The sequence below is a fragment of the Parasteatoda tepidariorum genome, chromosome 5 (genome assembly GCF_043381705.1).
Source record: "Parasteatoda tepidariorum isolate YZ-2023 chromosome 5, CAS_Ptep_4.0, whole genome shotgun sequence".
Classification (NCBI taxonomy): Eukaryota; Metazoa; Arthropoda; class Arachnida; order Araneae; family Theridiidae; genus Parasteatoda; species Parasteatoda tepidariorum.
Genome location: NC_092208.1, coordinates 17,547,139 through 17,563,987, shown reverse-complemented (window position 1 = coordinate 17,563,987; position 16,849 = coordinate 17,547,139). Strand labels below are relative to the sequence as shown.

The 16,849-nt window shown below is 30.4% G+C and overlaps 1 protein-coding gene across 3 annotated transcripts in view; it reads right to left on the bottom strand.

Moving 5' to 3' along the window:
• Positions 1-3,073: 3,073 nt before the first annotated feature.
• LOC107451170 (major facilitator superfamily domain-containing protein 6) overlaps positions 3,074-16,849 on the bottom strand; it is a 16,081-nt gene continuing 2,305 nt past the window's right edge. Inside the window, exons 2-5 of one of the 3 annotated variants that reach the window (XM_043054662.2) lie at positions 15,435-15,547; positions 11,238-11,407; positions 5,762-7,225; positions 3,074-3,337 (exon numbers count right to left, since the gene is read on the bottom strand). In XM_043054662.2, coding sequence (XP_042910596.1) covers positions 3,156-3,337; positions 5,762-7,225; positions 11,238-11,364 — 1,773 coding nt within the window. In that variant the 5' untranslated portion in view covers positions 11,365-11,407; positions 15,435-15,547 and the 3' untranslated portion in view covers positions 3,074-3,155. Of the gene's footprint in view, positions 3,338-5,761; positions 7,226-11,237; positions 11,408-12,328; positions 12,486-15,434; positions 15,548-16,849 lie in introns of those variants that run through there. The other 2 variants (XM_071181141.1, XM_043054667.2) reach the window with 2 other exon arrangements.

Genomic DNA, 16,849 nt, shown 5'->3' with positions numbered 1-16,849 from the left:
ATCTATAAAGTTATTTCGTATACGTTGAGCAATTAGGTATCTGCAAGACCGCTACAATCAGCTGGTTGTGTATTAAAAAAATCGACATGTTAGCGTTACAGCAATTAGACTTGGTTTATAATCAAGCTGAATTAATTTTCAGATCAAATTCAGTAAAGTACCTGCAAGCGACGTCTCACGTGGGTGTCGAACCTGATTAGTTACCGAATCATTGCACTAACTAATGCTAATGCCATAATTTGGCAGCCAATTAGATTTGACAACCGCGCGTGACGTAGCTTGTCGATACCCAGTTGTTATAGTAATGAAAAATATCAAATGACTCACGTTATTAAAGGACACGAGCTATTAAATGATACGAACTACCAAAAGTCAAGATTTTCTTACTCAATATTAACATAGGTTTGTAAACCTATTAAAAAATGAAACTATAAAGGAAGGTTGTTGTTGTTATTGTTGTTACTTTACGTCGCACTAGAGCATATAAGGGAAGGATTAAACAAAGTTATTTATTCAGTCGTGACTTGAAAGCTAAGCCTCTTACGATAAACATTATATAATTCGATTGAATTTGAATTCAGGAACGAAGTTGTTTATCTTATGATTTACAATTAAATTTTAAATGATAAGAAATTTAACATTAAAAGGTCATAGGAGGAAGCAAATCATGGGAAAAATAATTGATTCCAATAGAATTACAACATAATTTTTCTGAAATAGGGTCTAGCAAATAGTTACTAGTTGTTGAAAAAGTTCTAAAGCAGTTCGGCAGTAAATTTTTATAAATAATATAGCTTAAAATGCGTGTCTCAGAAAGTAGTCGTAGTTTGTGTGTGTGTTTGAGAAAACAATCATAATTTAAAATTCGAGTTTTAAAAAAATGAAGAAAAAAAACTAGGCATGTCACAAAACAAGCCTTAAAAGGTTGAGGGATGAACCTTAATTTTCAACACCTGAATTACTTAAAACTACAAAGAGCGTACCAAATCAATTTGAAAATTCATGTCAATTTTTAAATGCATTAAGAATAGTTGCTTTGAATCTCGGGTTTTAGGATAACCTTGCTGGTCGAAAATATCTAAAATAACTAAGACCTATCCTTTAAAAACTGCTGACTAATAGCATTAAATTAACATTTTGTACAAGTTAATGAATAAGTCAATTATGTAATATGAACTTATATGGATATATGAACTGATTTTTTAATATTAAATACTCATAACAGTAGTTTAAAAACTGGAATCAAATCCTAAGCTCATTTAATAAATTCTCATTCCATTTTAATAAATGTTTATGTCCACTTTCATAGAGACGCTTTTTGAGATATGTTTACTTTTTTAAGCATGCATTTAAAGCTCTATTANGCCAGCTAGCAGGGGGCGAAGCCTCCTAGTTATATATTCATACACAAGTATATGTGCGTATTTCGTTTCATTTTATGAACATCCGACCCAATTCTGAGTTTACGATTATCAACTCCGCAGTTTTAAATAAATCCCTGAAGAAAAAGAAGCTCTTAGATCATATATTGGAACAAACTAGCCAGAGTGGAGGACTTTTATGAATGGAACCAACTCGCAATTGCATTGCATGGAGAGAAAAAGCACGAAAACTTACCACGGTTATTGTAACCCAAAACCACTTGGGGCAACCACTCAGCATACTTTACGTCAGCACTGTGGCAGTCAGATCAGGAAGCGGAATTCGTGACAACCAGACACATCTGAAATTCGTACCTTAGATCACCTCGAGGCAAACGTTCTATTCTCTGAACAACCGAGACTCTTATGAATGCATTGTCCTGAACCGACAAATGATAGTGACTAAGGCCTGTACCTAGGCTTACATATTTTGATGTTATTTAAATCCAAATATGCTACGCAATTTAGTTTTTCCTGTTTTGTAGAAAATGGGCACCTATTTTTGAACGCTTGAAACATGCCGACAGTTATTTCTTATTCATAAATTTCGAAAACGAATAAAGTTTTCAATTAGGTAATATATTTCCTTTTTAATGTACTAACAAAGAAACACTTTATGATAATCTAGGGAAAATTTCTTCTCAAATAAGACTTTAGAAAGCATAAGGAAGAGCTAATGACGATTGGATTCAAGGAATTTTACCTAATGTATCTTATTTGCCTAGCAATGTTGGTGAATTTAAAGGAAAAATTATTAAACAGTGAACTTTATGAAAGAATTTCCCCTAAACATTATAAAGCTTCACGTTGTAAGTTATAAGATACAGTTAGTTCATTAAAAAAATACGTTTTCTTTTGGTTTATAGAAGACTGGTGTTCTGACGCTGAACTATTCAAATTTATTTTTACGCTCAAAATACGCTTTTCGCTTCCTCATCTTGTTCTCTTGCACTTCGCTACAGCGCTTGCGAGCACGTATCTTCCGACCTGTAGTCATGTGTATGACCTACCAGGGTAAGGTTTTTAATGTCGAAAAAATGGATCAAACTTTAAATCAATAAATCAAGAAAAATATACTGAGGATATCGTCCTAACATTAATTTATCATATAACGTTTCATCTCACTTTGTCTTATTGTATAAGTGAACGATAGCATAAGTAATTATTGAAATGTTTAAATTTCTTTTTCCTATAATGAAGATATTTTCAGCAAAGAAACTCAGCAGCTAGGGAATTCCTACAATTTATTTCTTTGCATATTAAGTTTTATAACATAACAGTAATTTTCATTGCATAAATATTTAAAGCATATTTATGTCATAAAAGGTTTTTTGAAAACATATGTTTACATCTTAAATTATAAAAATTTAGTATTTAAAAATAGCTCTTAAACACTACTTAAAAATGTCATTTTTAAGAAATGAAAAAATATAAACTGTTTGGTTTTTCTTGATGTAGGTTTTAAGGCATAAATTGTTTTCTTTATTGCATAATTATTTAAAGTATGTTAAGTGAAAAAAGGTTTTTTTTTTAAGCTACTTGTTCTCTCGATATTTGGTTTCAACATATGTAAAATAATAAGAAGAGTAGCATTTAAAATTTGACCCTCATAACTAAGCAAAAATTATATTTTAAAAATAGAGCAATTCAAGTTTTGAAGATTATTGTTTTATTCATTGATCAAAATGTTAAACCACACGTCAGACGCTTGCTAAGCAGAGACACTGATATAAATCACTTAGCAATTGAACCTGATGACAAACTAAGTTTATCAGTGTTGTGACACTTGAATAAGAAGGTGTGCACAATATTAAGGACGGAAGCGCAAGAACACATTATGCTGAAGTAGAAGAAAGTTTGATGAGGTCCTATTTTATCAAAGCAAATGCCTGCCAAAATGCATCCAAGACCTGCACCTGAAATATATACAGTTTTTCTTAAAGTCAAATTTTCTAATTTAATAAATATTTCAGAAAATGACGCAAAAATTTTAATTTTGATTCACTCTCGGTTGCAATATAGTATGAACCTTAAGTTATGTACGCCAATTTACCTGGCCAATTTATTAGCCGCACTCTAAGATTCTATGTAAAATCTTAATTATCAGGTGATACTATACAGCTTTATTGTTTTTACGCCACTGAAACCGGTTTGCACTTGTTTAAGTTCGTGTATGAAGTGGTCAAATTAGGCGATATATAACATAAATTCGACGATTGGATAAATTAGATTATATATTATATAAATATAGAAAATTTACTATATAAGGTATTATATTAGTATAGTATAATAATTAGACCAAATAATTAGTCGCACTGTAGTGTTTAAATAATTACGTGTTTCGCGCGAGTTTATATGCAATACTTTTATACTATTTAAACATGCATGTAATGAGTTTCTATTAAGGATATTTTCTTATACTTCCTATTTGTATTTATTTTTAACGTATTGTATTACAATGTTAATCAATTGATACATGAACATAAGCAAGTGCAAACCGGTTTCAGTCGCATAGAAACAATAAAGGTGGATAGTATCACCAGATAATTAAGATTTTAAATAGAATCATTTGAGATAGAAGGTTGAAGAAATAGGTTAAAGGTACAATATGGTTTTGTATCTTGGTCTACCATATATTGTATTTTGAACCATTCCATTGTAACATCTTGTAAAACAATCATTTTGATCTTTCGTCTTCTTCTTCTTCAGCACGACAGGCCTTGGCTGCCTCAACCACGCATAGCCTCTTATCCATGGCGACTTTTTTCCAGTTGTTAATCTTTATTACTTTGAGATCTTTAGTAGTGCCATCCAGCCATCTAGTTGGATGTCTTCCTCTGGCCCGAGATCCAGAAGGATTTTTAAAGGTGGCGATTCGTACTGCATTGTTTTCTGGACCTCTCCAGATGTGGCCAAGCCATCTTAATCTATTGCTTCGGATGACCTGCACTATCTGTGGCTGTCCATACAGTCTATATAGTAAGTCCTTTCGTCTTCTAGATTTAAAAGTCGGTTGAAGAATCATGTAATTAACAAATATGATTATATTTAATAAAATTTTCAAGCGGTCGGGATCAAGAAGCATAAAAGCAACTCCGAAATATATTTAATTGAATTATTTTTAAAAATTAATGAACTTACTACAAATATAAAAAATATCAAATCTTGTATGGATCAAAAATCATAAGGAGTTACAATTATGCTAACTAGTACTCAGCATTTGCTGCACTTATCTTGAACCAGTTCTAAGAGTTCAAACTTTTGTTATCTGGTAAAGCCCATCGAAAAGAAGTTAATTATTTTAAACTATTTTAAGAAGTTAATTAGAAGAAATTATATATCTTATAGGGAATGGCATTTTAGTACTTATAGTTCTCAATTACTTGTACTATAGGGTCTTATTTTCTGATAAATTTGATTGAAAAAAAATTATTCATCAAATTGAAAATTAAGTAAAACAGAATCTGAAATATAAATCTGAAAATCAAGTAAAATAAATCTGAAATGATCCCCAAGATAGTATACGATATTTTTGTTGCAAATATACTGAATTTTATGTACTAAATACAGAATCTTTCCGTTGGATGTGCAAATATTTTTAGTAATTACACACGGTGCAATGTCTTCTCTAATTCTTATAATCAATAAATAAATCCAATGATCAGATGTAAAACCTGAAAATATAACAATTAAATTCAGATTTTACGCATTCGTAACAAAATGCAATTTCATATTTTAAAATAGTTACTCAATTTAAAACTAGCAATTTTAGCTACCAGATTGTTTGCCTTTCAAATTTTCTTGTGACGGAGTAAAGATGATATTCAAATGCAGAAATTTTTAAATATCGTGTAAAGTGCAAGAAAACCATGTTCAAGGGTTTCAAGTCCTTCACGAGACTTTTGAATAACTCATAAATTTATCAATAATTTAATTTATAACTCTGAAACGTTTAATTTGGATTCCTTTTCCCCGTGAAATTAAACCCTTAAGTGGTAATTTATTTCTCATATTGTTTTTGTAAGTACGATTACATAAAAAACTTTCTTTATTTTAATTTCATGGCATTTTAATTGTTTTTCTTACTATTAGAATTAATTTAATGTTTATGGATTTTTATTTAATATCTCTAAAATTGGGAGAAGGGATAACAGATTTATCTGCTATATTTCATACTTTAATGGCTATAACTGATCAATATAAACGGATGTTTTAAAAAAGCCGCTTAAAAAAGCTCACCAATGATTTTGGTCATGCATGTAATATAAAAAACAACGGATTATATTAAAAAATTTTTTAATAAGTAGTAATTATCAGGTTATCGATAATTTAAAACTTACCTAAGCCTCCATGTGTCGTAAACAGAATTGATTGTGTTGTTGCTTCTGTTCCAGGTTTTGCTTTCATTTTTCCATACGAGGCAATTGCAGGAAAAAGAGTTCCATAAGTAAAACCATGCGTAATTTCAGCAGGAAGAACAAGCCATGGATTTTGCAGATAACTGTACCATAAAAAGCGCAAAGCATACGATATGAGGGAAAGAGAAAGGAGATTAAAATGTCCCAATTTCTTTATGAACCATCCTGAAAAAAACATGAAAGGTATCTCACCAAGAAAGCATTCAACGTACTGTGTCAATCCACAGAGGAATTTACTGGCTCCTAAGCTTGAAACAAACCATATTAAGTAAGACCACAGTAAACCTGCACTTATTCCATTGAACAAGACTCCAAATTCAAATGCAACGAATTCTACCGACTTTAGTACTCTACCAACGTCTTTTAGAAGATTCTGAGAAAAATGTGGTTTAGTAAGATATAATTGTGAAACATTCCACAAAGCCAGTATTTGCAGTACTGCCATAAACGTCCAAGATGCGTAAAAGTTACCAGTTAGGTCACATAAGTATCCGCTTATAGCTGCCAATGCCCCCCATCCAACTGCGCCAAACAATCTTTGTCTCCCGAATTCTCCCCCCAACTTCTGCACACTCTCACAGCAAGCTGTATCAGAAAGTGTAAAAACTGAACTGGTACATATACCAGCAAGAATGTAAAAAGCAGCAAATATCCAAAATTCGAAAGTGTGAAAATCATTTATTGTTGAAATTGTAGAATTATCGTTATCTTTTGTCAGCATAATTGTGCAAGGAAAAGTCTTGTTTGTCTGATAATCAGAATAGTTAGAATCTAATGATTGTAAACGAAAATACAACTTTTTGTTATACTGTTGAAAATGTTCATTTAAGTTGTCTGCACTAAAAGAATAAACTAAACAGCTGCAATTTAATTCAGATTCAAGGTAGAAATTGCTTATTTCTGCGTCAAGTTTTTTCTGAAAGCAGATCATTGCAGTGTAATTAATTTGTTGTACACTTATAATTTCTGAGAATGGGCTGTTATCTTCATTCCACAAGTCTCCATCTTTCTCTGGAGAGTTTGGAGAAGTAATTTCAACGGATGAAGTTTTGCTGTTAGGGTGATACCGGGTGGAGAGAATCACTGATTCGGACAATTTCTTGGAGTTTTCTATTTGATCGTATAATGTTAATTCTTGTGATGAGTTGGAGGGTTTTTTGATGGGAGGAACGGCGAGAATTAAAAACAGGAAAACTATTTGCAAAATGAGCAGTGTATTAATCATCAGTTTGAGCCTGTTGAAGTAATCGGCAATGTAACCAATTATTGGCTTTGAAGCAATTGTAATTAATTGCTTAGCAGCCAAGACAGCAGCTAGAGAAGTTGCAGAAAGACCGAGTCTGTTCTTTGCAACAACTGGGATGAATGGGTTTACTGAGGCTGTACCTAAAAATAAAAAAAAATTATAAATAAGAATGCTGTGAACAATTTAAATGTGGGTCATCTAAAAGCAACCCATCAGTTAGTTTTTATTTTAATTAGAAATTTGAAATAGCTACAACAATCGAAAAGTAGAAAATTTAAAATACGATTCACTACAAAATGAAGGAAATTCCCTTTGGCAAAATGGCTGCTGTCGAAATTTTTTTTTGGAAACGAAACTTTATTGTGTTTTCATCTTGGACATCTTTAACTGTTAATCCTGAACTGATCGGTAGACAATTTGGCAGACATATTTAAATGCAGCTCAGACACATTCTGTGTAAACTCTTTTGATGACTGAATAGATATTGAACTACCAATCAAGATAAATATGAACATTTTCGGATTGGTACAATGGTGCTTGATGGAGATCGTAAGCTGTATCATACTTCCAATTTGGACATACAAGTTCATATATGAAATAAGATTTGAAAGCTAGGCTTTTTTTCAATTTTACATGAATAGTGAATGAATCATTTATATTGCGTGGAAGATAGTCTACGGTCTTGTGCAAGTTATTGGGTACGTTGAAAATGGAACTTTTTATCCAGGGTGCATAGATAAATCTTTCAACAAAAAATAAGCACCCTTTAAGCCCTTTTCAAGCACTCAAAAATATTTTTAAGCACTTCGAAAAATATCATATTTAGACAGGGTTGGCAAGGTTTTGACAATTGATGGTTTTATCCGATTTCATTTGCAGTGACTAAGACGATGGCACGTCACAAACGAAGAAATTAACAAGAGAAATGAAATTTTCTATCACTAATAGAGCAAAAAAATTGACAATGTTTAGTTGGTCCCCGTAATCAGAAAAAATTCGCAGATTTTTCGATTCTATAACAGAGGGCGGAAAATGAAGTCTGAAATTAAGAATCTCTTGCAAAATGCAGCAGGGTTGAACATGAGAGTCAGAAATCCTGTTATCCCTAACTGATGATCAACACCCAGCTCTCGTATTTGCATGAAAGGGGTTCGGAGAGTCACCATTCACTCTTCGGTAGGATTCAATTCTCTCAACCACTTTAGTACTTTTGTGAAGGACAGGCTTCATGCTTGCGTTTTCGAACGGAATCCTTTCCTTTTTCTGCTTGTGTGTANTCCTTCTGTTTTATCTACAAAATGAAGGAAATTCCCTTTGGCAAAATGGCTGTTGTCTAATTTTTTTTTTGGAAAAGAAACTTTATTGTGTTTTCATCTTTGGACATCTTTAACTGTTATTTGTGAACTGATCGGTAGACAATTTCGCAGACATATTTAAATGCACCTCAGACACATTCTGTGCAAACTCTTTTGATGACTGAATAGATATTGAACTGCCAATCGAGATCAATATTAACATTTTCGGATTGGTACAATGGTGCTTGATGGAGATTGTAAGCTGCAACATACTTCCAATTCGGACTCACAAGTTCATATATGAAATAAGATTTGAAAGCAAGGCTTTTTTTCAATTTTACATGAATAGTGAATGAATCATTTACTCGTATATTGCGTGGAAGACAGTCTGCGGTCTTTTGCAAGTTATTGGGTACATTGAAAATGGAACTTTTTATACAGGGTGCGTAGACAAATCTTTCAACAAAAAATAAGTACCCTTTAAGAGCTTTTCAAGGACTCAAAAATATTTTTAAGCACTTAGAAAAATATCGTAATTAGACAGGGTTGGCAAGTTTTTGACAATTGATGGTTTTATCCGGTTTTATTTGCAGTGAATAAGACGATGGCGCGTCACAAACGATGAAATTAACAAGAGAAATGAAATTTTCTATCTCTAATAGAGCAAAAAAATTTACAATGTTTAGTTGGTCCCCGTAATCAGCAAAAATTCGAGAGATTTTTTGATTCTACAACAGAGGGCGGAAAATGAAGTCTGAAATTAAGAATCTCTTGCAAAATGCAGCAGGGTTGAACATGAGAGTCAAAAATTCTGTTATCCCTAACTGATGATCAACACCCAGCTCTCGTATTTGCATGAAAGGGGTTCGGAGAGTCACCATTCACTCTTCGGTAGGGTTCAATTCTCTCAACCACTTTAGTACTTTTGTGAAGGACAGGCTTCATGCTTGCGTTTTCGAACGGAATCCTTTCCTTTTTCTGCTTGTGTGTAACGCTTAAGGTATTCCCGTCTATGTTCTTTGGCTTTTTCAGACTCGGTAAGTTTAGGTCTTGGCATAGTTTTTTTTTTCTTGCTTCAACTCCAACTTTTGTAACAATGTCAATCAGTTTGGAGCCTCTTTATTTGTGATATTCACCTGAATTAGTATTGAAAACGATACAGTTTGAACTGTAGATTAGAATTTCTGATTCTTAAATAAAACAATAAAAACAAAAATATCGTTCAAATGATGAAATTCTCTTTTATTCACAACTCAAGAAGTATTTAATGGATCTCTCTGGTCCCATATTTCAGAAATAAACTCACCAACTTAATGCATAACAAAATTATAAGTGAAAAAAAAAAAGAATTCTAAAAAAAATTATCAAACAGCAGCGGTCACCATAGCAATGCATGCACATTGTTTACTATTACTCTTGATAATTGTAGTTGAAAAGTGCGGACGCCATGAAATCCAAACATCCAAACCGAGAGCCATTTTGCCAATGAGTAAAATATCCTTTCCGGAAGGTGAGAAAACTCGTAACACATTTTAATATTTTTTTTCCCTTTTGTTTGAACACTGGTAGCAAAACTATTTTATTATTAGAATTTATTTGGGTAAGAAGTAAAATATTAGTACACATCATTATCTTTGGACGCCTTACAAGAATATTTAATTACGGAATTTTTAAAATGTCCGGAAATTATGAATTTTTAGCATTCTTAATTAATTTAAAATGTGTAAGTTCGCCTTATTTTTATATAGCATGGGCTCAGGAAGGATGATTTTATATCTATTCCAAAAAAAAATTTGTCTTTGATCTCAGATTGAAACCATTTTTTAGAATATACCATATTATACCATTTAGAATATACCATATAGATTTACCATTTAGATAATATACCATTTAGAATATACCATATTTTTTAGAATGTACCAAATACTATTACTGTTTGTTCTTGCAGTGAGCTACATTTATATGAATAATATAAAAACCAATATGAAACTACTTAAACCAATTTTTTGGCAGTTCTTCTTTTGAAAAAACTTTATTTTCTAGCAACAATCATTAATAAATATGAAAGCAACTAAAATTCAGACTGAGTTACGCACTTCACCGTACATACTGCAATATCGCATATAACGTTAAGAAATATTGCGATATTTTTCCGAGTTAATGATAAACTTTATTTTTACAATTGGTCCAATTATCCCAATTTAATTAATCAGCAATCTAAATTTATTAGCACTTTAAATTGAATTTTTTTAACTGTCGCAATTCATGGTATTTTAATAGATGATCGATAATACATATAACAAAGCCGTAACTATTATTTATCTTTGTCTGTAATGCTAAAAATTATGCCATTGAAAATCATAATCTTTTGCTTGATATTTATTCATGATAATTTGTGAGAATGTTTAAAATATCGTTATCATGATTTTCAAAAAATATCGATGTATCCCCATACATTCCAAACTGAAATTAACAATAAGGGTTCAAAACTCTCAACAAATCTCCTGTCTGAACTATTGGAACTCTATTTTCCAGATTGTGGTTATCCTTCATACATCGAGGGTCAGAAATCCGATTGTATGAGGAAGAAAAGGTTTGTAACGAAAGTATATTTCTGTATCATATTTCGTTACGTAAAAAATCATCTGCATTACTGAATCATCATATTTAAGGTTTTACTTTCGAACCATAAAGTCCAATTACTCGGAAATCGGACAAATAAATCTAGAGTCATCAGTTCATTTTAAACTTTATTTTTTTCAATGGAACAATTCTTGTTACTTTTTTAAATTACTATATAATTAATATTTAAAAAAGAGTAATGAATAAAAAACAAAATCACTATCTTTCCACTTACCTCCGATAAATAAGAAGAAATGGATTTTGAACCTAAGCATTTCTTTGTCTATATGGAAAAAAGATTTCTTCTCTGCATTTCCTTCTGTTTTATCTTTTGGAGTTTTGACTGCAAGCACTGTGCACATCGTTTTTATTTTTTTTCTAACATTTTATGTTTTAAAATATGGTCTAAAAACAATAAAAATGCATTATTACAATAGAAATAGGTAAACGTATACACGACTGTCTGTAATCAGTGCTCTTAATGTAGATATTTAAAACTCTTGTCAAAAATAAAGTAAAAAAAGTACACATATTAAATATCACAAATTAAAAAAGTTTGAAAGAAATAAAATTGATATCGAAATAATTGAAATCGTTGATTAGGAAGACGAGATTAAAAATATTAAAATCAATTTGATTGTCTGATAACATTTTAAGGTTCTTCAAATAATTGCCTTTCAACTAAACACTGTTTCCCCCCGAAATCAAACAGGTTTTGATGTTTTCTGTTTTTTTATTGCTTAAATATTAATTTGTCATAACGTGTATACTTTTCCGGCCCCATTTTCGATAAACATTCGTTCTAAATATCTAATAATATGAAACATCGTAATGTTAATAAAATTTAATGAAGTAAATTGTTTGAACTTATTTCACAGATACCAACTCGTTGCTTTAGTTTCAAAAGCACTTTAATATATACTAGTGGGCTGCGCCCCCTGCTCGCTAACGCTCGCCAACCCCCGAAAATTGCTACGCAATCTTATATGGTTCGCTTCGCAAACCAAGCTCGCNGAATTCAAATAAATGACATGTAATTCGTTAAACGTATTAGAAATGTGCTATAGTATAAAATCTTAAGTTAAAATTTCTAAAACTGTTATCTCTTTAAAAAGGCTAAAATTTTGGCTATAATTAAGTCTATTAAAAATTGAAATAAGTGAATTACAATGGAAAAATCTGCATAAACAAATAAATTCTAGTTAAACAAATAAATTCGTGATATAAATCAAAAATCGTGAAATAAATTCGTAATATATAAATTCGTGAAAAAAAACGCTTTCGACAAAATACTAAAATAGAGATCTATCGACAAAGGCTACTCACTTCTGCCTATCTTATGCTCTCCCTGGTTATTTAGTTTCCGTTTTTAAAAGCGCTATATGTTGAGCCACCTGAGCTAGATTTGGCATGTGACATTTTTAGCGGCAATCATTTGTGGATTTTCTAGCGTTGCCATTCGTGGAGTTGTAATGAGGCTTTTTTTTTGTCGCCGTGTAAGAGAAATATATATATATAGATTCCTACACAGGAAGAGATAAATGGTAGCTTTTGCATTATTGAAAAGTTATAAAAAGTTTCCTCTCATTTTTCATACCATTTGAATTTTCTTTTTCTTTTCTATTTCAGCGTTTTTCAAGGTATTCCATAATTTTGAAGTGAAGTTTATATTGAAAATAATTTATTAATTTTCGTTAAATAGATAGTTCAAAAAATGAAATGTTGAAATAATAATAATTGGTACTACAAATAATTTTTGACCTAATAATCAGATTTTCGCTAGGATGCATTTTTAACCACTTGACCTGGTAAAAAATAATAATTTATAATTTTCGTTAAATACATAGTTCAAAAAATGAAATGTTGGAATAATGATAATTGACACAACAAATAATTTTTGACCTAATAATCAGATTTACGCTAGGATGCATTTTTAACCACTTGACCTGGTAAAAAATTCGCAAATGCACTTTAATAAAATGTCTGCTGCAACTCAATGTAAGGCACTTAAAAATCGGAACAATCTTTCTTTATTCCTGTCAAACGAATTATGAACGTTTCTGCAGACATGTAAAGTACGTCAATGGTGATTTTATAAAAAAAATTTTAGTGCTGCAAAGATGTGTCTTTGGGATTTGCCAAAAACAGAACAAGATTCAATTTAAATTTTTCAGAAACGAAATATTTTACTAAAAAAAAAAGAAAAAAAGAAATGAAAATGTACCATTTCCCATGACATGAAACTTTATCTTGGTAAAAGTACGTTTTGGAAATGTTCTTTCATTTGGAATCTTACTTATTAGAGTTCATATGGCGACCGCATCAGGTGAAAGAAAATAGAGATTGTTTTGAATTTATGTTAAGCTCTATATCGGCTCATTTTCCACCGCAATCCGATTGACTACTTTGATTTTAAATAAAGTGTTTTATTTTATGATTTGTCGCAAAAATTTTAAGTGTAGATTGGTGGCACTTAAAAACCGCCAAATCTGTAGCGGCGGTGGCGTTAATACGCAAGTACTAATTTTATCCCATACTTTTATTCCATTAATACGAATTTTCATTCCATACTTTTCTGAATCATATTACTTCAGACATTAGAATATGCAAGAAGTATACATAAACACATAATGTAATACCATCTAATTTTTCAAAAAAAGTATTTTGACAACAATTTTTATCAAAAAAGTATAAACTAAAAAACGTAAAATAAAGAATTCTTAGGATAAAAAAACGATTTTAAAAATTCCTCATATTGAAATTAAAACTTTCATATTGTTTCCTTTTTTAATTCTTATAGTTCTTAATCAGACGTAAAAAACCATTCTGTAGAGAACTATCCTCAAATAAGTAAAAAAATTATTTACAAGAAAATTTTTTATTATAAAAATCATAACACTCACCTGCTTTATAAATCCGCAGAATTCCAAATGAAATGTTCTTAGCTTGAAAATTTTATATTTAAATAATATATACATAGATAATCCCTTCATTACTTTTAGATAACATACCACACAGCAAAATTTCATAATTGTATAGTCTCGAAATGAATTTTAATATGTAACTTGAGAAACAGAATAGCTGAATTCTAATTAAAATTATTCTTTCAAAACTAAAAAATACTTACCAAGAAAGCGATAAAAGTTATTAATAATCAACCCAAATGATACTGTTTCAAGTAATTCCGATGATTCTTTATTGTTGTTTTCCGAATTATATAGGTACAGAAATATATACTATTCTATAAGGAAGTAGAATATTCTATAACTATTACAGTTCTGTACATTCTGAATTCACATTTATTCATTGGAATGACCAAAGCAAGGTTGACTTCACCTTAATTCGTAATGAATTGAAGACAGAAAAAATTATTTTACCGTAATACAAACATCTGTAACAAGAAGTGATCATGAAATCGGAAGTTATGTTGTTGGTTATTGAAAGGAAAAAATTATTGAGAAATTGTTCTTCAAATATTTGGCGAACTCTGGAGAGTTTTTTCAAGTTCTTCGGCTTTTTTCTTAGGGAAATTTTGCTTCTTATTTGCTGCTAAGAAAATAGCGTCCGTCTTTGCCAATGGTTATGATAGAACTAATTCCCGATATTTTCAGGCTCCCACTAGAGGGAGTACTCAAGCGTCGCGATAGCGAATATTTGTTTTATTTAATACTTTTTTTTGGTAGTTTTACAAGGAAAAGATAATTTTTGGACAAATTTTAGGCCACACAACGAGAATTTCTTTCACATACTTGGTTTATTAGTATGTTATGAAAATTATTTTATTTAACGGCAAGAAAAGTAATAAATTTTTTTTAGAAAACGATGGTGAAAGACAATAATTTTTAAATGCTTTCTGATAAACGATACAAATATTTTGATTTCAATTAGTNTTACTTCAAACATTGGAATATACAAGAAGTATACATAAACACATAATGTTATACCATCTAATTTTTCAAAAAAAGTATTTTGACAACAATTTTTATCAAAAAAGTATAAACCAAAAATCGTAAAAAAAAGAATTCTTAGGATAAAAAAACGATTTTAAAAATTCCTCATATTGAAATTAAAACTTTCATATTGTTTCTTTTTTTTAATTCTTATAGTTCTTAATCAGACGTAAAAAACCATTCTGTAGAGAACTATCATCAAATAAAGAAAATATTATTTACAAGAAAATTTTCTATTATAAAAATCATAACACTCACCTGCTTTATAAATCCGCAGAATTCCAAATGAAATGTTCTTAGTTTGAAAATTTCATATTTAAATAATATATACATAGATTATCCCTTCATTACTTTTAGATAACATACCAAACAGCAAAATTTTATAATTGTATAGTCTCGAAATGAATTTTAATATGTAACTTGAGAAACAGAATAGCTGAATTCTAATTAAAATTATTCTTTCAAAACTAAAAAATACTTACCAAGAAAACGATAAATGTTATTTCAATCAGCCCAAATGATACTGTTTCAAGTAATTCCGATGATTCTTTATTGTTGTTTTCCGAATTATATAGATACAGAAATATATACTATTCTATAAGGAAGAAGAATATTCTATAACTATTACAGTTCTGTACATTCTGAATTCACATTTATTCATTGAAATGACGAAAGCCAGGTTGACTTCACCTTAATTTGTAATGAATTGAAGACAGAAAAAATTATTTTACCGTAATACAAACATCTGTAACAAGAAGCGATCATGAAATCGGAAGTTATGCTGTTGGTTATTGAAAGGAAAAAATTATTGAGAAATTGTTCTTCAAATGTTTGGCGAACTCTGGAGAGTTTTTTCAAGTTCTTCGGCCTTTTCCTTAGGGAAATTTTGCTTCTTATTTGCTGCTAAGAAAATGGCGTCCGTCTTTGCCAATGGTTATGATAGAACTAATTCCCGATATTTTCAGGCTCCCACTAGAGGGAGTACTCAAGCGTCGCGATAGCGAATATTTGTTTTATTTAATACTTTTTTTTGGTAGTTTTACAAGGAAAAGATAATTTTTGGACAAATTTTAGGCCACACAACGAGAATTTCTTTCACATACTTGGTTTATTAGTATGTTATGAAAATTATTTTATTTAACGGCAAGAAAAGTAATAAATTTTTTTTAGAAAACGATGGTGAAAGACAATAATTTTTAAATGCTTTCTGATAAACGATACAAATATTTTGATTTCAATTAGTTTTGATCGTATCAATTTTTTGATTTGTTATGAATTTGTTATGATAGTTACAAATAGATAGTTTCCATTCGATAAAAATTTTCCGAATTTCTCATGCTGTGCAAATTTTCATTTCAGAGGAAAGGCAGAAAGAAATTTACACTCAGCTATCTCGTGAATTAAATTTCCTAATACATTTTCAACAGTGAAGAAAGGCTAGGATATGAAATATTTTAAGTAAATTTTATAATCAACGTATTAAAGAAAAAAAAAGGGGTTAAATTAAGCCATGAAGTCGTATTTTATAACACATATTTTGTCTATGCTTAATGAATCACTCCTAGTGTTTTACTATGTATTAATAAATAGGAATACCCCCAATATAATACCTTCTAAAGACCAAATTTTATGAAAAAATATTGAAAGGCAGGGGTGATTGTACCCCGGAAAAAATCCGGATTTCCGGAATTTTCGCTAACAGTGATCTGGAAGTTTCCGGAGATCGAAGGTCCAGACGTTTCAAAATATCATTTATCACAGAAGTTTCCGGAAATCAAATTTTCAAAGGTGGAACTTAAAAACACAGTTTATTTTATTTGTTTGTAAGGGAGAGCCAGAGAGATACTTTATAAGCTTATATTCATGATTAATATTCATTTTTTATCAGTAAATAGTT